At 36.5% G+C, this 23,202-nt stretch overlaps 2 protein-coding genes across 9 annotated transcripts; both read left to right on the forward strand.

The window, feature by feature from the left end:
- The first annotated feature begins 2,431 nt into the window (after positions 1-2,431).
- On the forward strand, positions 2,432-4,758 carry LOC128019420 (MIT domain-containing protein 1). Its single transcript, XM_052605391.1, has 7 exons — positions 2,432-2,936; positions 3,015-3,116; positions 3,426-3,562; positions 3,651-3,737; positions 3,870-3,979; positions 4,090-4,150; positions 4,275-4,758. The coding sequence occupies exons 1-7, from the start codon at positions 2,792-2,794 to the stop codon at positions 4,368-4,370; spliced, it is 738 nt and encodes a 245-aa protein (XP_052461351.1). The 5' UTR covers positions 2,432-2,791; the 3' UTR covers positions 4,371-4,758.
- Positions 4,759-4,779: 21 nt separating this feature from the next.
- Positions 4,780-21,325, forward strand: LOC128019418 (uncharacterized). 8 transcript variants are annotated; one of them, XM_052605387.1, is made up of 12 exons: positions 4,784-4,936; positions 12,334-12,421; positions 12,567-12,723; positions 12,853-12,976; positions 13,113-13,274; positions 13,444-13,512; positions 13,655-13,789; positions 14,301-14,947; positions 15,032-15,786; positions 17,729-18,627; positions 20,053-20,164; positions 20,238-21,325. In XM_052605387.1, exons 2-12 carry the CDS (start codon positions 12,364-12,366, stop codon positions 20,405-20,407), a joined length of 3,288 nt encoding a protein of 1,095 aa, XP_052461347.1. In that variant the 5' UTR covers positions 4,784-4,936; positions 12,334-12,363; the 3' UTR covers positions 20,408-21,325. The 8 variants fall into 8 exon arrangements, with proteins under 8 accessions (XP_052461346.1, XP_052461347.1, XP_052461341.1 ...); XM_052605386.1 differs by having other exon boundaries at positions 4,780-4,936; positions 14,301-15,786; positions 20,271-21,325; XM_052605381.1 differs by having other exon boundaries at positions 14,301-15,786.
- Positions 21,326-23,202: the final 1,877 nt, after the last annotated feature.

Consider the following 23,202-nt stretch of genomic DNA (forward strand, 5'->3'; position numbering starts at 1 on the left):
TTCTGAGAGCGTTCCCAGGAAAAATATTGGGTATGTTTTTGATGGGGGACTATGGACTTGTACTGATTGAAAGTGGAAATAACTGCAGAAGTTGGTCACCAAGTGATGTGAACATGGTGGTGCGATCATGCTATGTCAAAAATTATTATTCATAATAACAATATATAAAATTTAATGAGCAAGATCGATGGACAAATTTAATTTTAAATACATATTTCCGATATGACTCACCACACGCGTGCCACTGAACAGTGAAATGTTTATTAAACCTGAACACTAAAGTGTCATCAAGCAAAAATGTATGTATTTATTTATTTCGAACCTTTTTGCTTTAGCCCTGAATGTCTAAAATATTTAGTTAACAATACAACTTTTATATTCAGAGACTCAAAATTAACTTCTAATAAACATCTATCATTGCCTCATCCTGATCAAACCAAACTGTTTTTAGTTTCCAGAACACATGCTATTTTGGATACAGTTTCCTTCTTATAGCAGCGGCATGCAGTGAACTACACATCTGCTACCAGATATTTACTAAAGATGCTATTCCACAGAAAATAAAAAGATCCACCACAAAGACATGGTAATGAATTACATTCCATAGTTACGACTGTACACAGATTGACTGAACAACTCTTCCAACCTCCATTCATGCCAAAGCAGGAGGAAGCTCTGGGCAGTTGGCGATAGGAAATGGACGTTGCTGGTCTGAGGTTTGGAGGAAGAATGGGAAGTATGCTGTTACTGTGGTGCTGGTCAGACAGCAGGCTTAAGGTTTCCACACCACAGCTGCCCTGACCACATCTGTCCTTTGCTCTCACTCTGTCTTCTCAGCCATTTAAGCTATAAAATGCTTCCTCACTAAATACGGCTCCACCCAAGTCTTAAACTGTGTACATTAAAAGAACACCCCCTACTACACCCACATAGCAGTGAATTAAACGGTCTTGCTCGGCTGTAAAAATTGTTGGAGCGGCCCAGCCAGCTTTTCATTCTCATGTTCTGATGTTGTTTGTGGTCATCGTTGACCCTTTATGAACAAGCAAAAAAATAAAAATAAATAAAAGACAGAGCAGTGATGAGAAGGAAAACATTCATGAAAACTGGATTCAATTAGTAACAGGAGAAGAGCAAAATAAATACACACACAAAAAAAATATGTTTTTAATTCAATATTTTGACATTTCTAAAACTTTAACTCTTAAAAATAAAGGTTATTTATTGACATTTATGTAGAACCTTTAAATTCCATGGAATCTTTCCACTGCACAAAAGGTTCTTTAGATTATTGAAATTCTGCACACTAATAAATAAATAAATAAATAAATAAATAAATAAAATAAAATGGTTCTCTGCCATCACTGAAAAAAAAAAAAAAACTTTTATAAAAATAAAAAAAAAAACTTTATTTTGAAGAGTGTTGGGTAATATGCAAATCAAGTACTTCACAGTCTATGAAGAGATGAGACACATTTACCTGTCGTTAGTTTTTCTAAAAACTTTTGCTGAAATAGCCACATTTTCACCTTTATATTCACCTTAATCTGTATCCAAATATAGTTAATTAAAAACATAGCTATTTTGTAAAGTTTCACACTCACAGGTACTTTTAGCAAACACTGAGATATTAATGAAATCATAAAACCTCAAGCAAAGTCTGCCATTATCCTAAATATTTCACCTGCCCTGTGTTCAATAAAGTCACACAAGCTTTGTGAGTAAGTTTGTATGTAATGTTCTGTGTCACAGTCATATGTTGGTTATGAAATACAGTTTGGAATGCAATTTTGATAATACCAAAAACTGTAAACACCATTCGATTTTCTGACTGTAGTGAGAATTCACAGTAGATGAGCTCAAAATCAGTTTACAGTTTCCAAAACATCTCTTTATACCAATTTTTTATCACATCAATTACTCAAAGAAACATTTTGTAACATAGTTCTATGTTTTACTGTTACCTGTGATTTACTGTGATTATAATCACAACTGTGATGCCAATTCAAAATGATTGTGTATGGAAATTACAAAGAATGTTTTTACACAAAACACACTGTTATAGGAATAATTCAACCATTTTATGAGACTATTCGTTTTTGTGCTACATTGACATAAACAAAGTTAATATATGCAATGTGTGCAAATATGCCGTGCTTAAATAAACTTTAAGTTTTGTTTAAATTAAATAGGCCAACAACAAGAACATATTGTGAAAAATGAACAAATTAATGCATTTAATTTGTAATTTTAAATAAATAATATTTTTTCTGTAGATAAATTATCATCTACAATATTATTTATTATAATTTAATTTTAGATAAATTATTGAATGATGCACTGTTACAATTCATAAGGTAATTGGTAGAACCACTTCAATGGCTTTTATTTTATGGACTTCTATTGACAAGCGGAAACGAGGGTTGGTCCTTCAATGTAACAGAAACGACAGAAACCGATGCATTCACTCTTTAGTTCCTACCGGAAGCGTAAAAGCATACAGTAACGTCTGATTTAAAAAGTTGTGTTCGCCTTCGAAGACTACTGACAGGCTACTGCTCGACTACTTTTAAACAAATATACGTGCTTCCATTGATTCAGTGTAACTTTGGACCACGAAAGCCCTCCGCATTTGAAGATTTTCAAGGTTTTATTTCTTAAATTGTGGTGCGCTTCTCATAATTATTATTTCCCCCGTTTTTGAAAGAGCTTTAACAAGTCCTGTTAATACGCAATAACACTGCACATGTGAGAATCACAGTCAGCCGGTTTGTAGTGTGCTGCTTCAGTGATGGCTCAGGATTTCCTCCCAGGCATGGAGAGCTCCGCAATCTCGGTCTTAAAGAGAGCCGTGGAGCTGGACACCAGCTCGCGCTTTCAGGAGGCTCTGGTGTGCTACCAGGAGGGGATCCAGCTCCTGATGCATGTGCTGAAAGGTAAAACAGCCTGGAAATGGCAAACGTCTTCTTTTGCTGTTGGATTGAGATAATAGTCTTAATAGATTGTTTTTCTAGCTGTGAAAGATGATTCAAAGAAGGGCCACTACAGAGAGAAGATCAAAGGCTACATGGACCGAGCAGAACAGATCAAAGACCATGTGAACAAACTGAAAGAAGGTAGTCAGTTCAACAACAACAACAAAAAGTGCTTTAAACAAGGTGTTTTCAAACTGTGCTCCAGGAACCTACAAAGGACTATGGAACAGTTTGGAGAACATATATATATATATATATATATATATATATATGTTATTTAAATAAATAACTATCATATAATATGTAGCTGCCTGATATATTTTAGGGCTCCTGGCATGGGGATGATCATATTTGGGGGCCCGTGGTATCTACAAGATCGAAAGCCCCTGGTTTAAACAACTTTTGCTCTTCACATTGGCTCAGATTTCTCATTGTTGTTTCATCTGTTAGAGGGTAAATACCACGAGCAGATAAAGATAGCAGACAGTTCCATTGGTTTCAGCTATGAATCGCTCTTCAAACCCTACACTAGAGACGGACTGACTGAAGTCTGGGTGGAAGATGCTTATGTACGGCATGTCCATCAGGTAGAGACTGCAGTGATGCTCCTGAATGCACAGTATAACGCAGTTATGCATCTCAGAATGACATCTTACAACTGTTTTCTTTCCCCAGCTGTATAATTTCCTTCGTTTCTGTGAAATGCTGCTGAAGTGCCCGTGTAAAGTAAAGACGATTCACCTTCTGACCTCGCAGGATGAGGTACATTTTTCCAACTTCCTCAAACCGTTTTAGATTTGCATTGACTAACACACAGAAAACTATGTTTAATATTTGTCATTTTTTTTCATCGGAGGCTTCCATTAGTGTTGACCTTAATCTTGTGGTTTTCAGAACAGCTCTCAGCAAACCAGTGCCCTGGCAGAAATAAAGCAGTCTCTGCAGAGTCAAAACGTCTGTCTGGACATCCAGTACTCCTCTACTATTCATGACCGGGAGATCAGGTACATCTCAGATCATTCTCATTTACTGTACATTACAGTAAACACACTGGCCGTTAATGTTACTACATTGTTCTATGTCTAAAATCTATATATCAATTTTGTTTTCTCAGGTTTGATAATGGCTGGATTATTAAGATTGGCAGGGGACTCGATTATTTTAAAAAACCCAAGGTACCATCTAAATTAAACCGTAATCGTGCTTGTACAGTCGTGTTTATTAAGCGTTTACACCTGTGTTCAGAAGAAAACCTGCTGTTTGTTCATGCATGCATGCACTTTTTTTTCTCTCTTCAAGGGTCGCTTCTCTGTCGGATACTGTGATTACGATTTAAGAGAGTGTCATGAGACTACTGTGGACATTTTTCATACAAAACACACGAAGAAGGCATAATCTGGCATATCTATGGGACGTCATTTCAAATGCAGTCCTCGCATACCAACCCGGACACCTGGAAATGTGCCTTTTGATCCCATTTACAGCTTTTAAATAATGCAGAAGAACTGATTTTATTGTCTGTTTTAAAATGTTCTGAAGAAATATAACGAGATCTTCTCTATACCATTACTTCTATTCAGCTGTTTTTAAACTGTTGGAGCACTAAAAGGCTATATGATAAGGTGATACCGATATGTATTTATATGTTTGCTTCTGTAATAAAGATAAAACCCGAAGTGCATTTGTAAATAAGGTAGTAGTCTGTAAAATATTAAAACTTTTTGTTAAGGGGTGTTTTACTGATGTTATGCTGATATCAATAAAATATATGCTCTATGCCTCAGCAGCGCCATCATGTGGTCAGTGAGTGAAGCGCCTCATCGAGCAAAGGCGAATGATGTGCGTTACATGATATTACAGCTTGTGTTAGCGTCACGTATGGTTTGATAGGAGTCCGTTAAAGAGCAAGTGTATCCCAGAGAGCACCTCACCTGCACTTTCTCAATGATTTACCTCACAATGTGAGTATACGGGTCTACAGTATGTTTATATTAAGTTATAGGACAGTCAAGATGTCCGTTGTCGTATTAATTTTCATTTAAGATATTGTTATAGTGGTTACGGTCAGTTCTAGTTAATAATTGTTTTCTAGATTGACGTAACGTTACTGATTAAACGGTAACTAACGTTAATGCGTTTTTGAATATCTTTTTACATATCGTCATATGTATATGGCACATTCATAAAAGGCTAGTTGTTGGTGGAAGGCGATGGAAGGCATGTTTAATGAAAAGCAGTCGGTGTTGTTGTCGTGTTTGTTTGCTTGGAAATGTTTGTCTGAGTTGCTGCTTTTGCCTGGCTGTCATAAATCATTTCATAATATGATACACGCACGAATTCACTTCAGGAGGAGATTAAATCTATAATCGCCCTTAATCTCGGAATGTGCTCCTCATATCGGTTCATGAGAAATACAGAGCGGTGTCTCTAAATAACTCGGTTCCTCTCTGAAGGGGACAGCCTGGAGTGATGATGATGATGATGATGATGAGGGTCAATCTGATCAAACGGATCCACGGTCATATTAATGTTTTTTTTTAATTGTGACACTAGTTTCTGGAGATTTCAATATGATTCCACTGTAATACAATTTTGTTTTACTGTTATAAATAATATACGTTGTAATTTTAGCTATTTTGAGAATTGTAGAATATTCACTGTTAAGTGTTGTTTAATTTCCATAAAATGATGCCACATTGCTACTAGTTTAATGACTTAATTGAAAACGCATGACAATTTTCCTGAACTAAAATTTATTAAAGAGAGAGAGAGAAAAAAAAAATCTCCCTACATTTAGTTAAATCTTGACACAATGTTTAGGGAAAGTGGGGTGAGTTGTGCCAGTTTTTACTCAAAGTGACTTTAAAGTGAGGACATGACAGTCTCTTTCACTTTAGAACGTACATATATTTCAGGATGTGGTGCATCCCTGAGAACAATAATGTTTGATCTGAAATAAATTGTTTTGGAAATATAGCTTTTGGGAAAAAGTGGTCTTGTGGCACAACTTGCCCCTGGTGCGGTGTAAGTTGTGCCTTTTGGGAGAATACATTGGGGTAAATTGTGCCAGTGATTTCTGAAGTAAAACAGAGCATTTTAATGTTACGAACTGTAAAAAAAACAGACAAATTCAATACAAAATTACAAATTTAAGGTTAATTCAGATATTGTCACCCTATTAAACTGTTGGAATAAGACATATTTGTAGTTTTTTGGGAAAACAAAAACTTAAATACACAATATATGATATTTGTGAACGCTGTCGGTCAATTATAAAATAAATAAGAATAAAGTTAGTAGGCTATTTATTTTTAAATCCTATTGTGACTTAGGCGACTTGAAAACTGAATAAACTACTAATAACATAGTTCAAACTCAAAACTAAAACCATTGTTAGCTAAATTAAACAAATGTCAGGTAAGTCAAACACTGATGAGGCATGGCCATCTCCTCACTTCTCCAGATTATCCCGTCGGTATGTAGGTCTAGGTGGTCTGGATTTGGCATACTACTTGTCAAATCCCAATTGTCAATGCTTCAGGGGAATATAAACTGGGGTGTGGGTAGTTTCTTGAGCACATCACCTTCAGGGATAACCCCTTCATTATTTTCTTTAAATGTGTGTGTGTGTGTGTGTGTGTGAGAGAGAGAGAGAGAGAGAGAGAATATGTTATCCTATGATTGATGATTACCTGTCCATCACTTTAGAAACGTTCTCTTATACCCTTTCTTTGTCACGTCTATCTTTTTCTTTGCGAGCATGATTTCACCAAGTACAACATATTACATATTATAAAATATATAGGAACAGCATTCCAATCAACCAATCAGAATTGAGATCTAACTTTTATAAGTGTGTGGCATAATGGGTTTTCAACTAAAATTAAGAATGCCACATAGTTTAAGTGCTAAAATGCAAGAACGCAATGTACAATACAAAATTTATAAGGTGTTGAAAATAATCAACCACTGGCACAATTTAACCCAGGCCCTTTGGCACAAATCACCCCATACCGACAAGTTTGAAAAGCTAGCATGATCCAGCAGTTAAGAGCTAACATCGTGCTAACTGCATGGACTCATAGTGTAGCCTGGTAAAGCACTAAAACACGTGTGACATGCTTTCAGACTTTTCTAGAATTATTCAGACGCTACAATCAAAAGACCTCGATCATAGAATTTTTACTTTGCTAAAATGTGATTACCTCTCATGCCATGTGTCTCTCTTCTTTGGAGGAGGAGTAAAATGGATGGCTTTTTAAAATTATGTGGTCACATGACCAATTTCTTCAATGGTTTTCCAGAAACAAGGGGTGGAACTACTTCCCCCCGGCACACATCACCCCACTCTCCGCCCTACCAGTGTGGTTTTATTGTGTTTAGCTGTTACCCAACAGCTATACAAAAACATGATTATTTATCAATTTTAATTGTAGGACTGAACAGGCAAGCTAAACTTGACTAAAACTAAACCTTTGTTACTTGAAAGAAAATAAACTTTAACTGAAACAAAATATATAACAATGTATAAAGTATTTTATTTATACTGCTAAGGCAACATTTTCATTTAGTTCGGTGTACTAAAATGACTAAACATAAAACAGAAATAAGTTGAAAAAATAAATAAAATAAAAATAAAAACTGCAGGCATAATTTAAAAAATAAGACAAATTTACACAACAAAATTACTAAAACCTTAAATAAATAAAAATAAATAAAAATAAGGCTAAAAAATTTGTTCAGCAGTAAAAATGAAATAATTCAGAATGTTTCAAAATATTAATAAAAACCAACAATATCTCAATGATACTAAAATACACAAAATAGACACACACTATTAATTTAAGAGACCCAGGTGTTTGAATCCAACATAAGAAACCACTGCTAGAGGAAACAAGTATTTATGTGTTTGGTATCATTAAAAACTTACGGCCCTTAAACCGACTAACACCCTTTTGCAATTAATTATCATGACAAAAAAAAAAACAAGTTACCATAACAATAACATAACCATTATATATAACGGTTACACTGTACTTGTACAGATATATTGAAACACCATCGCTAAGCTGTGTGCAATGTGCTTCAACTATGAAAACTAATTAAATGTATAATAACATATAGGTGAAGAGTATTTTTGCTACAGACAATCTTGCTGACTAAGAGGAAATTAAAACGTATATTAATCAAATCAGATTATGACATGAATGCAAGCAGGCCTTAAATATCTGAAACAATTCATCATACAATGTCAATATATTTTCTTCTCCAGCAATAATTGAAGGAAAGTGTCACTATAGCAGTAGTAAAACGGAAAGTAGTAGCAGTAGCAGGAAAATTCAGTTTACATTAAAAGAGACATATGTGCAGATTACTTTTGCTTCCCTTCTAAATGCATGTCTGAATATTAAAATGTAAATTGACAGAAGTATTATATTGAAGGCTGGACACATATTGTAGGCCGGCTGTCAGTAACACAGATGAGGAGCTGACTTTTGTCCAGTAGGAGAAATCTCTGGATCCTGACACAGATTTATTCCTGTATCTGGGGCAAAGCTGCTCTGTGCTCAGAGATAATGTGTAGTTTAATGAGAGAGTAGCATAGGGTTAAAAAGTCATTGACGGAGACGTGCATGTCTAGCTGTATGACCCGGTACTTTCTTCTGACAGCCTTGTCTGTCATTTCTTTATCTCACCTTTTAAACATTTCAAATAAGCTGTAGCCTACTTTCACAGTTACTTATAGTAACACATAGGAAGGAGTTGAACACTGTTGTGGGAAGCACATCATCTGCTTAACTCCACATATCACCTAACACAGATTGGCAAAGAAGTAGATAATAAGTCTGATTCAGATGATGATGGAGTGGTTAAACAAGTGGCTCTTAACTGATTAGTAGGGATGCACCGAAATGAAAATTCTTGGCCGAAACCGAAAAAGAGAAAACCAAGGCCAAAAACCGAAACCGAAACACCGAAATAAATTATGCCAATTATTAGTACCATTGCATTTATTGCTATGACCGTGTACTAACTTTACTAAAATTAAGACATTGCAATTGCATAAATTAATATTAAAGTTTCAAAGATAATTACAATTACATAACTTATTAAAAAAAACATAAAAATACATAATTACAAATGATGTAAATATTTATTAAGCACATTGCAACAATGCACAGTATAAAATAAAATTCAAACTAAAAATTTATCCCACTCATGTGTATATTTAATAATAATGTACAGGCCTACTGGCCTGCAGAAAGGTTTTAAAATGAACAGTTCTCTCATAAAAACAAAGTGCATTTAGGTGAAGTGCATTTGAAATTGTTCTCTGTAGGACTAGAAAGTGCATTACTTCTCCAGTTGGCAAGACTGTTATCACTTCTGTGGATGGGGACTTCAGACAGATAACCATCTAGCTGTTGAGCAGTTGAGCTTGTCATCTGCCTGACATTTGAGAAATATTTGAGAGAGTGTATTTAAATAGGGCCAGGGCATAAATAAATTTTTTTATCAAATTAAAGCAGAAATCTAGCAGAAAATCTAGCATAAATATGGCTACAATCTGATATTATGTATGTATACATGTTTGTGTGTGTGTGTATAAGAACAAAATAGCCAACGTATTATTATTATTTGAGGCACTTTCTTGCAGAATTCCACTGAACATATCAGACAGCGATGGTGCATGCCACTCATCTGGTGCAGAGACCAGTCTTTTTTTCTGCGCTCTGATCTGTCTCCTGCACTTGTCGCTTCTCCGTCTCCACGCGGGTTCTCCGCATCCAGCGCGGCCTGGATCATTTCTCGTGCGCGCTGCCTTAATTCCGCATCCAAGTAACGTTAATGGTCTTTATAACGCGGATCAAGCACATTCGCGATGAAGTGCAGAGGATCCGACAAGATCTCAGTGAGACGTGTGCTAACAGACTCTATAAGACTGTACTTTTCTTTGTTTTCACTTCGTGGTCCGTCTTAATCTCTTTGTTAGGAGACGCTTTAGTGCTGCGGATAAAGGAGTAAGAAGAGAGAGAATGTTCTCACTGGTGTTAAGTGAATGTCGCGTGGAGCTCGTGGTCTTCGCTATGCAGGTGCACGTGCAGGTCGCGGTTTCTGTTTGCGTCATCACAACATTTCGGCCGTGCTGTTTCGGTGATAAAAGTCTATCGGCCGAAAACTGAAAAGGCCATTTTCGGCCGAAAATTTTCCTTGGCCGAAATTTCGGTGCATCCCTACTGATTAGTCTTCCCTGATATGGTCAAATATTAATAAAATGTAACTTATCGCATGTGGTTAAAACAGCAAGATAAATCGACTTATTTAGAATATTTTAAAATGCTTTTCGTATCTTATTGTTGATGTCAAATTCAGCTGTCACTTGATTATATGGCAAATTCGAATTAATATTTTGCCCCATTTGTAACATTTGTGACATATATACTGCCGTTTTTATTGTTGTTTTGTTTTTGGAAAGAAAAATGTTTTTGTAAAAAGTCACCCTGCATTTATTTGATCAGAAATACAGTAAAACAGTATTATAGTAAAATACAAAATATTCTACTTTTGGACCGTTTAATGTGTCTTTGCTGAATAATTTATTAAAGTATTAATTTCTTTCAAAAATCATACTGACCTCAGACTTTTGAATTGTAATGTAACTGATCTTTTATTTTTTTTCGTCTGGGTTAAGCGACCTTTGAATGGAATATGACGATATTGACATGATTTGCATACAAAACTGAACTACTCTGATGTTCTGACGTGTCAATGCAAATATTATGCAAATGACATTTGTCCGGTTGTCTCAACAGTGATATATTCCATAGTCTCTTTAACAAATAATTACAACACAACAGGAATATAAATCAGATGTGATGCTCTGACTGGCTCTGTTCATTTGACATGTTTTATCAAATAGCTTCCTTATGCTCTTACTATCAACACACACACACTTGCTGTTGCTGATAGAGTGCTGGGTGGTGTGTTATATAGACGGATGCATTCATCACATCTCTGTGCTCCTAAAGCTGTTTAGTGTTTAGTCGGGAGCTTAAGTGTGCAAGAAAACCATCAAAAAACATCAAATCCATCAACGTGGTTGGATGTAAGGACATGTGTATCTTTTAAAAGGAAGAACACAAGCTAAAGCACACAGAAAAGAGGAACGAGAATGATTTTTCCTGAATAAGTAAGTAATGTTATTTACCTTAAATTTCTATTATGTGAAGTACTGTACTTGTGTTGTGTTGTCCAGGGTAATTACAGTACATTCATAGCAATTTCGTAATTTATATATAATGAATATTCAATCAGTAATCATCAATATTAATGTTGAAATATTTTAGCTTTTGACAGAAAATATTTGTATTCAGCAAAGATGCATTCAATTGAGTAAAAGTGCCATTGTCAAAACATATATATAATAATATAATGTTACAAAAGATTTGTATTTGAAATCAATGCTAATCTTCTGTCTTCCTTCTGCACTTATTTATAAGTACCTAGCGTGACAGTAAACAGGGCTAGTTTTTGGTCACTGTGTGTATTTGTCAGGGCAGTATATCAGGCCTTTTCAGTCGGGCTGTGCTGGAAGTTTCTGATTAATCTGTAGTTGTAGGATTAGTGCTGAGTGAATCGTACAGAGATTTCTGTGCAGTGTCATCCAGCAAACAAAGATAATCTTCATATTCTGTCTGATGCTATTGTAGATATCAGCTTTGTGAACATGGCAGTGACTGCTCACACTGAGGAAAAAGGCACACGTTGACAAGCTGTTGCATGCTGATAAAGTATCCATCATATAGTCTGCATAATGCTTTCCCCCCGAAATAATGCATACAAATTCAGTCTTGAGTACTCAAATGTGAAGACATATTTTATTTAGTTTAACAATAGTTTGCATACTGTTAGATAGTTTGCATATTGGATATTCTTCTGTGTAACTTGGCCAGGCAAACACATTAGAGCAGTAAATGTCAAAAAAGGCATGGGCTGGATGGACGTTGCATGTAGAGGGTGCCAGCACTGATCCTCCATACCCTTCATCAAAAGAAAATATAAGAGTCTGATCACATTGAACATGTGACTGCGGATGAAACCATCGTCTCTGTTGGGTTGAGAAAAGTCTTTTGTTACCAGATACAGAATTTAGCCACGTTGCCACACCAGACAAATGACATTCCTTTAATTTTAGTTGTTTTTTTGTGTGTGTCAATAAATTACCTGTCGTCTGCTCTCCTTTGTAGAACAGCTACCTTTAAAGACAACAATTAACAGTTCATTCCACTGGCGTTTTCCAAACCCCACCTGTATTTCTGTTTCGCTCCTCGTTCCATCTCATCTGATTTCTGTGTAGCTGTCCTCATTAACAGCTGTTCCCGTGAAGATGGATGATCTGGAGGCTTCAGGAGACCCAGAGGGAGAAAGCAGTGACTACTTAACAGGTCGGAAATCTTTCAGTAAGGCCCAATGCTGAAAAAGAAAATTCTGTAATTTGTTGTGCCAGATATTTGTCTCTTTTAATCCACTGTCAGTTAATTATAATATACGAAATACATAATCTAAAGGTATGAAATGTTTGATGTTTAGGAAGGAAGAAGGCCAGGTTGAAGTCTTTTAAGTCACTTGTGTTTGGGAAGATGAGGAAAGAGGATGATGGTGGTATGAAGCTGAGTCGGTCTGAAAGTGACATCACAAGGAGTGTGGAAGACTCAGAGGAAGTGTTCACATTGTCAACATGGTTTGAGTTAAGAAAAGCTAAACTCTAACGTTATCTACGTGGACAAATTCAAAACAGTATACAATTTCCATAAATGAACAAATGCTCTCTTTTTTTTAAGTAAATGCCCTTGCATTTTAAATCTTTTCTTCAAAGCTGTTGCAAAGGCATGCTGTGGTCCCGGGCATTTTCACATGACAGCATTTTTCAGGCAGAGCGCAGTCATTCAGACCCTGAACCACTGAGAACTCTGTCTCAAGAGAACATTCCAGCTCTGCAGGTGAGTATGACAAACCACACACATAAAACACTAAACACACTTATCATAGCTAAAATATACTGCTTTATAAACACTCATCAGTGTGCTTGATGGAAATGTTTCAAATAGTTTTAAGAGGATTTTTTCGGTTGATCAGATGAAACTCCAGCAGCAGAAGCAGCATTTAGGAGCTCCCTCCCTTCTGCTGCCCTTTAAACGGCGTGAAGTCTTAGGTGGAAGTTCAGGAGATGACGGCCTTTCTTGTAACCCCTCTGAAGTATCCCACGCTGAAGGACTATATACGAGCATATCGAACAAGGTGCTTCTACTATAATACAGCAGCATTCTGGTATCTTTGTTGTGACATACTGAATGTTAGTGTATATACATCAATATATGTATTGGTTATAAATGCATGTTTGCTTTGGCCTTTCAGACTATCATTAATCAAACATTTTATGTAAACCTCATTGTTATTATGTTTTCAGTTTTCCGTCCCTCCAAAGAACCATAGCACCTTGAGCTTAGCTGAAACAGGAAGTGAGGAGGAAGAGCAGGTAGCTTGATGTAATTTTACTGATTTGTTGACATTATACCTGTCATTTATACATCTGATTCATGGCTTAAATTTGAATGCTTTATTTGATCTAAAATATTGTCTGATGTCCCTTTTAAACGTGTGTTCCCCTTTCCTTCCAGGCCTCTGTCTCAGTGGATTTTAGCACTCCCCCACAGTTCACTTCCCTTCTGAACAACTCAGCTGCCCGTCACCGTATGTCCCTCAAGCCTAAGAACCAAAGAGCCAGTGCCAAGAACAGGAGGGCAACCATTTCGGTGAGCCTTTTTAATGGACCCTTTTAAACCTATTGGTAAACCTTTGGTATTCATTGGTTCCCTCTAAAAAAAAAGCCAATCCGAATTTTTTTATTTTCCATTGGTTCTGAATTATTGTAGAAAGTAAGCTCTGTGACCAACAAGAGTTTATCATTGTTAAACCTTTTGTTCTTGATTCAGTCTTTAATATAATCTTCAAGTTGGAAAGCTTATATTAGAATAGTTAGAAAAGTAAACACAATGATGCTGTAAAAGTGGATTTGGTGGTAGATATGTTTACCTGCTTGGATTGATGTTTAATGTTCTTTTAATGTTGTAAATATAATGTGAAAATATCATGAACTTGTGTCAATCATAGACCTTATTTCAGGCATTTAGCCAAGAAAAGCATTGACTTGAGAACCAGAATTTCCGGGATTTTGGACTTATTCCTGAATCACTCTGAAGAGTCATGCTCTAATAAAAGTTCATAATTAATAGATTTTCTATGTACATTGCACTTCCTGTGTAGGCTGGAAGCAGAGCCCGATCTGAGAGTCTGAACAATCTGGATCAATCGTTGAACGCTACGGTGGATGAGACTCTCGTTAAAGAGATACCCCACGCTCGCTCGTATTATTCACAGGTCTTACAGGGGGAGAGGCTAATGACTTCACAAATCAATAGTCCAGATCCAGTGTCACCTTTAATGCGTCTGCATACTTCTGGAGACAGTAGAAAGGTTTCTGCTGAACCTGAGCTTGAGAGAAACCTCCTGTCCAAATCACCTCCAAGCCATAGCCTACGAGATACGACTCCAGCGGTGTCACCATTTGCCAAACTGCCGATCCCAGTGGTGCCAACTGACAGAAAGGGAAAAGCAGACATGAGTGAGATGCTCAGTAGCTCCAAACTACTCAAGAACCACCAAAGTACCATTGTGTCAACCGTAAGCCCAAGTGTAACTACCACACCAGAACTGAGTACTGTGAAAGATGAGAAGTCTGTTGCTGTGCCAATAGAAACCAAGATGGAGAAATGCAGTGTTCAGAATGCAGTAAACATTGAAAATCACCCAGCCTCTGCTCATGCTTCAACCAATGTAATTAGTGCAATAAATCTGAGACCGTCATCTTTGAGGAGAAATATACCTTCCACAGATGAAAAACAAAAAAAACAGTCCGGGGTTCTTCAGCCGGTTAGCACAGCATTGGCTGTTTGTCTTGGAAATCACACTCCGACAGAATCCATAAAGCACCAGAGAACTGGATCGTTCCACTTCAGTGTCTCCTCAGACAAGAATCAAGAGCGGCCGAGGACCGCAAGTTTCACTGGAGTGGTTGGACAAGCTGGGTTTAAAAATAAACCTCCATGTCCTGTCAAACCTCCTTTAAATTTCAAGATAGAGAGGCTAGTAAGTTCACAAGTTGTGAAAACAGTAAAAGACACATGCCCTAACATACCACCAGCTTCAAAGAAGGAAGACAAAATGGACACTTCTCCAGCGATGCCAACAAAGTTCACAGATCTAGCAAAGAGTCGCCCTCGGGCCTTGGATGTGGAGGAGAGTCAAGACCACGAGAAGAAGGAAACTGGGGTAGAGGTTACAGAAGAAGGAGTACTGGAGGTGGAGGTGACGGAAGAGGCACGTGAGGGTGTCATGAAAGACACGACTATGGGGAAAGAGAGAGAGGCTACAAATGCATTCGGAGTTAAGCTTCGATCTACCTCTCTTTCGCTAAAATTTGGCTTGGACAAAGCACAATCAGAAGACAAAGTAAAATTTCACAATGTTGAAGTCAGTGCAGCGATTTCACCTTCAGCCTCTCAGTCTGATTCAACCATCGTCGTGGAACCTGAAGACCAGTGCATTGGCATGAGGTCTACAGGAGTCCATGCTAAACTCAAAGACTCTCCTCTACAAACTGATGCATCCTCAACTTTGGTTCATTCCTTCGGTTCGCCCCCCAGGAGTTTCTGTAGGGACAAAGAGAGAGCTGGCGTCCTCGGACAGGCTGGTGAGTTTCTTTTTGTGGTTTCCCAAGGTGCATGAAGATTAAGCCTCTGGCTATTCAGTTGCAATTATGATGAATGTGCACAGCTACATATCCTTTGAGGATGATTATCAGGTCATACCAGGAAAAGTTCAGTGTGCCTGTCTGTGATTACACTGGTAGCGGGTAGATTGGGCTCATAGATCTCTGTTGAAATTATACCATGTCTTGTTGAACAGACAATGGACTAAAACCAATAAAGTCTTTATCACCTTTATTTAATGATTAATTGATTTTAGTATAATGTAAAAAGAGTAGCTATCAGCAGAGCAGTACAGTAAGTAATGATATGTGATTATTATAGAATCATAGAGATTGTAGGCATTCTGGTTCCTTAATGCTCTGTTACAATCCAAAAATTCAACTATATCAAATAACAATACTGAACAAAAAACAGTGCTATAACAGCTTACAAGATGCATGAACATTAGCAAAATTTTGTGGGCCAAAAAAGTATCAATAGTATAGCGATGCATGAAACACAGTTCACACAGAAGTTTCTTTCAAACCAAGCTGATTTCTATTCAGTATTTTCTAATCAGCTTTCTATACAGTAAGCATGTGAATTCACTCGAAATCTCAATGGGGTACATTGTCGCCCCTCACGTGAAACTCTTGAACGTGTAGCAAATTAGCTCAAAGGTGGAAATATTAATAATTACTTTTTATAATTAATTATTAATATTTATATAGCTTTATGATTAAATGTAGCAGAATTTATTTTACAATCGACTGATCGGTTCTTGCATCCAACTGATAGTAATACAATCTTTTATCAATTCAAAGTAAGATTATTCTCCTGGCCAACGAGGATAGCTTTGTCACTGTTAATACCAAACAGCACAAGAGCATGTAACGAAATCAAATGTTTAAGTGTCCTTGATTTGTGAGCAGCGAACACCGAGACAATCGAGAGTGTATACGAACAAGTTTAATAAATGGGACTAGGTGTAACACAGCTAAACTAAAAAGGTAAAAGTGAGTGAGAGAGAGAGAAAGAGAGATAGAGACAGAATGGCAAGCTTTACACATTCCCAACCCTAAGAGCCAGCAAGGAATCAAAATCACGTTTAATAAAAGGGTTTAAACTACAGTCTATCTAACAGTTACTAAAAAAGTTTACTTGCATTGGTTTTGGTGCGTAATGAGAGTCTGAAAATCAGGTAAGGCTGAGTTCAACATGGGAATAAAGTGCCAAAAAGGTCAGAAGGTGTGTGTAGCAACATCTGCAGAGAGTTTGGGTAGGAGTCTTTTAATGATCCCTCAGTCACACCCATCTTTGGTGGAATGGCCAATACAAGACATGAATTTTGACTGGGTGAAAAGTTTCTTTGTCTCCATTTACAGCACATTTGCAATGTTTATTGCTGATCTGGAGAACTGGTGCAGTTTTGCCCAAAGTATATTAAAAATAGTATGATGCATTTCATAATCACATAGTGTACACCATTGTTTAGGAAATAAAGAGCATATAATTTGATTCCAAGAAAGATACGACTAGAAGATATTAAAGCAGATACAAATTCTTACACCTGGATATAAGCATTTAGGCTAGAGTTTAACTAATACCAATTAAGAGTTGTAACTAGGCTAATATAATAGGGAAACATACATAAAAAGGCTAAAATGATCTCTGAGACATGAAGCCCATTAAATCATCAATGATCCTATGCAGATGCTATAAACATGGCATGAAATTTTGCAGGGCAATATTAAATATGGCCGCATTTTTAGTAGCAAGTAAACAAGAGCACACCTATTCACCACTACTTATTTAAGTCATGCCTGGTTTTGCAATTACCCATTTTACCCGTGTTGGTTATATCACCTCTTCCTGTGCAAATTTGTGATTTTGGGTGAAATAAGATGAATGGTATTTTGATAAATAAACATTCTTCTGCATCAGCCAGCAAATCCACTAAGATTGTACATTCACCAGCTAAAGAAGATGCAGACGTGCCCCCAGAAGAGACTACGGCGGGATCCTCTCAGGAGAACGCACCAACATCTACAGCTTCAGAGGTGTCCTGGATGGAGATGGCCAGAGAGAAGACCAGAAGTCTCCAGCAGCTCTTTACCAGTAAGCTGCCTGAGTTCCCCAGCTGGCAATCACCATCAACAACCTTGACCACAACACAACCACAAACCCAAACATCCACTTCACAAACCAAGAATCCAAGAATCGCACAGAACATTTCAAGCCAGCCGACAACTACACAACCTCTTTCGAGACCTCCAGAAACAAAACCGTTGCCATCTGCACAGTATTCTGGAGGATCCACACAATCTACCACTATGATACAAACTCAGACCAAAACAACAGCAACAAGCCAGCCTTCAGCGAACTCAACTCAGACAACCACTAGTGAGTCTCAAAATGACAGTTCCAGAGAAGTCCAGATTCTGTCCAAGACTCAAATTTGTAATTCGACAACAAAACCAAGCCACTCTACAGTTACATGCACACCACTCATCCAGCCGTCATCACCACTGCGAGCAGCATCACAGACCCCCTCACAGGCTATACTGCGTCCCACACCGCCCCCAGGTCACCCACATCTGTCGTCAAGCCCAAAGTTAACGTCCCACCTAGTGTCCCGACAGTCTGCCAATACTGCCTCAAAGGATCAGCCTCAGAATGAGGGCAGAGCGCCAGCCGTATTTTCAGGGAAGGCTGACCGGTTGCCTGCGTCTCAGGGGAAGGGGACCGGGTCTGAAGATGGCAGACCCGTGTGGGCAGCAGGATCAGGAAACAAGACCTCGCTCTTACAGCGCTGGGAGAACCAAACCACTGTGACAACAGAGGTACTACTTCTCCTATAATCTCTAACCCACTCAGTTTATTTAGTCATATATAAACCAGAGAGAAGACACTTACTCAGGCCTCAAATAAAAGAGTGTGATTGTTTCACTCTAGTCAAGATGCCATTCATGTTTTACAAAAAGAGAAAAATGTTAGCACATATCAAAATGTTTCTATCATCTTTTTTTTTTTAACTCTAGCACACATTCTGTTTTGATATTTCACATGTTTCTAAAAACTAATTTTGAAGCATGTTTTTGTCAATAAAAACGACTTCAGCTTAAATACATGTGGGGGTCTCATGACAGAATTAAAAATGCATCCACGTCGGTATTATAACATTTAACTTTTGTTTTGTTTTGTTTTTTGTTATGCCTTTAAATTCTATTAATACCACATTTGTCATTTGGATGTTCAGTAGGTGAAAAGTTAACACTAAATGCTAACACTGATGCTAGCTAGCATACAGAATTGTTGGTTTGCTGTAAGATCTGGCAAAATTTTAATAGTAGTTACAGACTTTATCCAACTGAAAAATTGGATTCGTAAAATGTATTATAAATGTTATTTCAAAACACTGAACTTGTTTCAGGTAAAAACTGCTCAGTAATATTATATACATATATACACTACAGTACACATAATATACTTTGTCAGGATTTTTTGATGATTGGAAAGTTCAAAAGAACGGCAATTATTTAAAATAGAATATGTTTGTTACATTATGAATGTTTTTACTGTCACTTTTTATTAATCGTCCCCTTGGAATTATAAGGTTTTATCTGACATTTTTGTCAGAATTGAGTTATTCCCATATTGTTATTGTGACAATTTATTTACATTATGTGATAGATTTTCTTTATGTTGCATACATTATGGGATTTTTATTTAAAACACAATAAGGTTCTATCTACACAGTCGACTGGAATGCGAAAACTTTGATTCTCAATATCTCAGAACTACTCAGAATGCAGATAGATCCTTATAATTCCAAGGGGACGTAATATAATGCATCCTTGCTTAATAAAAGTGTTTATTTTTCTGCCCCCCAAAAAACTTTTGGACGGTATAGTTAGGGCAGTAATTATTAAAATACAGTCAAACATCTGCAAATCACAAAATAAGAAATTCATAATCCATAGAGATCTAAATACTTTGATCATTGCCATAGGAGAAAAAAAACAAGAATTTTTTTCTCTTTTTTTTTCTTCTGAAAACAAGAGAAAAAACCCACATGGGGTCAACTAGAGTGGATGTTTGAGTTTTAATGATTAATATGAATTATACATTTATAAATTAAAATAAAGGACTCTTTATGAAGGGGACACGTGTACTTTTTACTCATAGTATCTAATACAGTATGTTCTGTTTGTGGCGTTTTTGGCTTTATGAATTGTTTCAGATTTCCTTTTTCCTGATTTCAACAGACAGGTGAGCTGAACTCCACAGCAGACTCCCGAACCACATCTCAATCTACAGTTCCTCTCAGACCGATGTCAAAGGTCTCGGGAACAGGATTCGACTCAGGTTCATCAATGCGTAAGTGAGAGTTTTACACGACAGCTACCTTTGAAGGACAGTATATACTGATATTTGGTGTCAATATTTCTAGAAGCGTCAGTCTCTTCTGTTCCCACGAGGTCAGCAGACAGAGAGAATAAATCACCATCATCATCCCCTTCATCATCTCCTCTGCAGTCTGTCTGTGACAATGCCCAACCATCCTGGATGGAGCTGGCCAAGAGGAAATCCCTGGCATGGAGTGATAAGACTATGGACTAAAAAAACATATGCACATGGAGATTTACAAGTGCAAGAAAGAACTATTCTGAGTTGGATGCTGAGGTTGGAGGATCTGAGGGCATTTTCATGCTACCATTTCCTAAGTTGCATCCGAGCAATTGTACTTGAGGCAGAGGTTTGCTCCGTGTGAGCTTCAGTAGCACTGAAGTTGATGTTAATGCAGTGTGTTCTGGAAGTGAACCACTGTTGCTTATGTATATTATTGAAGGAAAGGAAAGCACATTCATCAGTCAGTAAACCTCCTAATAGTGTTTGTCTTCTAAAAGCTCATGTGAGCTGCTTACGTTCTCTCCATGTGAAGAATGAATGTATGCACAGGAGTTAAGTACCAACGAAACAGAAAGGAGAAGTTAATGTTGTGAGCTTTAAAGTCGTGTTCTCTTGCATCTCTGGCTAACAGCTGCTGGTAATGTATTGTGTAAATGCACCACAGTGCAGCACAGTAAATAGATCAGAGGTGGAAGGGGAGGGAAACAAATTCAGGTTCAGACTCAATCAAAAGCACCCTGAGTGAGATCTCAGGACAGATACATATGGTACCGTGTGTTTTACCCACTCGCATGTGTTCAGACACACAACAACAGTATACAGTACTTGTCTCCCATGTAATGTGTTCCTCAATGTTTCTCAGGTTTAACACATTGTTTTCTTGTGAAAATAAATAATTAATAATTAATTAGTTTCCTTTCCAATAATAAATATTATTTATTGACATGAATTCCATCCGAGAATTTATGTATTGTGACATTGTATCATCTGTTGATTTTCTGACACCTATTAAGTCTAAAGACTATTTTATGTTAAATTATGAGACTGTAAGAATATTTCAAATTACTTTGAGATTGCTTTTGAAAATACAGACTTCCTTGGCCAATAAATTAATCTTATTAAATCTGAGACATGTGATATGTTATTTATTGTAATTGAAAAAAAAAAAAAATATCAGTTGCACAACAACAATAAATATTGTTTTATATATATATATTATATATATATATACACTTTACACAGTGTAAAGAAGCTTTCAGTGAAATATATAGATAGTAGATACACACACACACACACACACTCTCTCTAAATCACTATACTTGGTATGGCAAATTACCAAACTAAGGATATGGTATTTATATATATATATATATATATATATATATATATATATATATATATATATATATTCTATACTTTTGTTGTTACTATTTTTTTTCTCTCTTTTTCTTTAATGCCATTTTACCACCAGAATTCTAAATATGTAATGGCAAATCATCAAATTATGGATACCATGTTAAATTTTGGGATCAGTAAGGTTTTTAATGTATTTTAAAGAAGTCTCTTCTGTTCATCATGGCTGCATTCATTTGACCTAAAATACAGAAAAAAAACTGTAATATGTAAAATATTATTAGCATTTAACATAATAGTTTTCTATTTTAATATACTTGAAAATGTAATTTATTTCTGTGATGCAAAGCTGAATTTTTAGCATCATCACGCCAGTCTTCAGTGTCACATGATCTTCAGAAATCACTCTAATATACTGATTTATTATCAATGCTTGAAACAGTTGTGCTGCTGAATATTGTTTTGGAACCTGTGATACTTGTTTCAGGATTATTTGATGAATAAAGTTAAAAAAGATCAGCATTTATTTAAGAAAGAAATGTTTTCTAACAAAATATGTCTTTATTAACACTTTTTTGTATCAATTTAACACATTCTTGCTGTATAAAAGTATTCACTTCTTTCTACTTATATTTCTATTTTGAATAAACGCTGTTCTTTTTAACCTTATTTTCATCAAAGAATCCTGAAAAAGTATCCATATATATATTTATACAGTACAGACCAAAAGTGTGGATACACCTTCTCATTCAAAGACTTTTCTTTATTTTGATGACTATGTCACACTGAAGGCATCGAGGGCTATTTGAGCAAGAAGGAGAGTGATGACCTGGCCTCCACAGTCACCGGACCTGAACCCAATCCAGATGGTTTAGGGGTGAGCTGGACCGCAGACAGAAGGAAAAAGGGTCAACAAGTGCTAAGCATCTCTCGGGGAACTCCTTCAAGACTGTTGGAAGACCATTTCAGGTGACTACCTCTTGAAGCTCATCAAGAGAAAGCCAAGAGTGTGCAAAGCAGTAATCAAAGCAAAAGAAGAACCTACAATATGACATATTTTCAGTTGTTTCACACTTTTTTGTTATGTATATAATTCCATATATAATTCCACGTGTGTTAATTCATAGTTTTGATGCCTTCAGTGTGACTCATAGTCATGAAAATAAAGAAAAGTCTTTGAATGAAAAGGTGTGTCCAAACTTTTGGTCTGTACTGTATAAATATTAAACAACAAAGCTGTTTCTAATATTGATAATAAATCAGAATGTCAGAGTGATTTCTGAAGATCATGTGACTCTGAAGACTGGAGGAATGATGCTGAAAATTCAGCTTTGCATCACAGGAATAAATTACATTTTAAAGTATATTAAGATAGAAAACCATAATTTTCGATTGCAATAATATTTCACAATGTTACCGTTTTTGCTTTATTTCTGAACAACAACAAAAATAAATGCAGCCATGATGAGCAGAAGAGACTTCTTTAAAACATTGCAAATCTTACTGATCTGATACGTCTGATTATCAAATTACTGCAGCATTTTGGTGAAAACGATGGTTCCGGTGTGATGAATAAAACAGCAGAGAGATGAAGAGATGAAGGTCAAGCTGCTGCGGTGTTCAGGCGGTCCAGACGGAGTCGCTGTTTCAGA

Source organism: Carassius gibelio, chromosome A9 (genome assembly GCF_023724105.1).
Source record: "Carassius gibelio isolate Cgi1373 ecotype wild population from Czech Republic chromosome A9, carGib1.2-hapl.c, whole genome shotgun sequence".
NCBI classification, from domain to species: Eukaryota; Metazoa; Chordata; class Actinopteri; order Cypriniformes; family Cyprinidae; genus Carassius; species Carassius gibelio.

Excerpts from the sequence above, each read along its gene's own strand:
- LOC128019420 (XM_052605391.1), top strand. The coding sequence starts at position 2,792 with ATGGCTCAGGATTTCCTCCCAGGCATGGAGAGCTCCGCAATCTCGGTC. Across the intron at positions 3,117-3,425 it reads TGTGAACAAACTGAAAGAAG|AGGGTAAATACCACGAGCAG; the intron begins GTAGTCAGTTCA and ends TTCATCTGTTAG. Across the intron at positions 3,563-3,650 it reads ATGTACGGCATGTCCATCAG|CTGTATAATTTCCTTCGTTT; the intron begins GTAGAGACTGCA and ends TTCTTTCCCCAG.
- LOC128019418 (XM_052605381.1), top strand. The coding sequence starts at position 12,364 with ATGGATGATCTGGAGGCTTCAGGAGACCCAGAGGGAGAAAGCAGTGAC. Across the intron at positions 15,787-17,728 it reads TGGCGTCCTCGGACAGGCTG|CCAGCAAATCCACTAAGATT; the intron begins GTGAGTTTCTTT and ends CTTCTGCATCAG. Across the intron at positions 20,165-20,237 it reads CGACTCAGGTTCATCAATGC|AAGCGTCAGTCTCTTCTGTT; the intron begins GTAAGTGAGAGT and ends CAATATTTCTAG.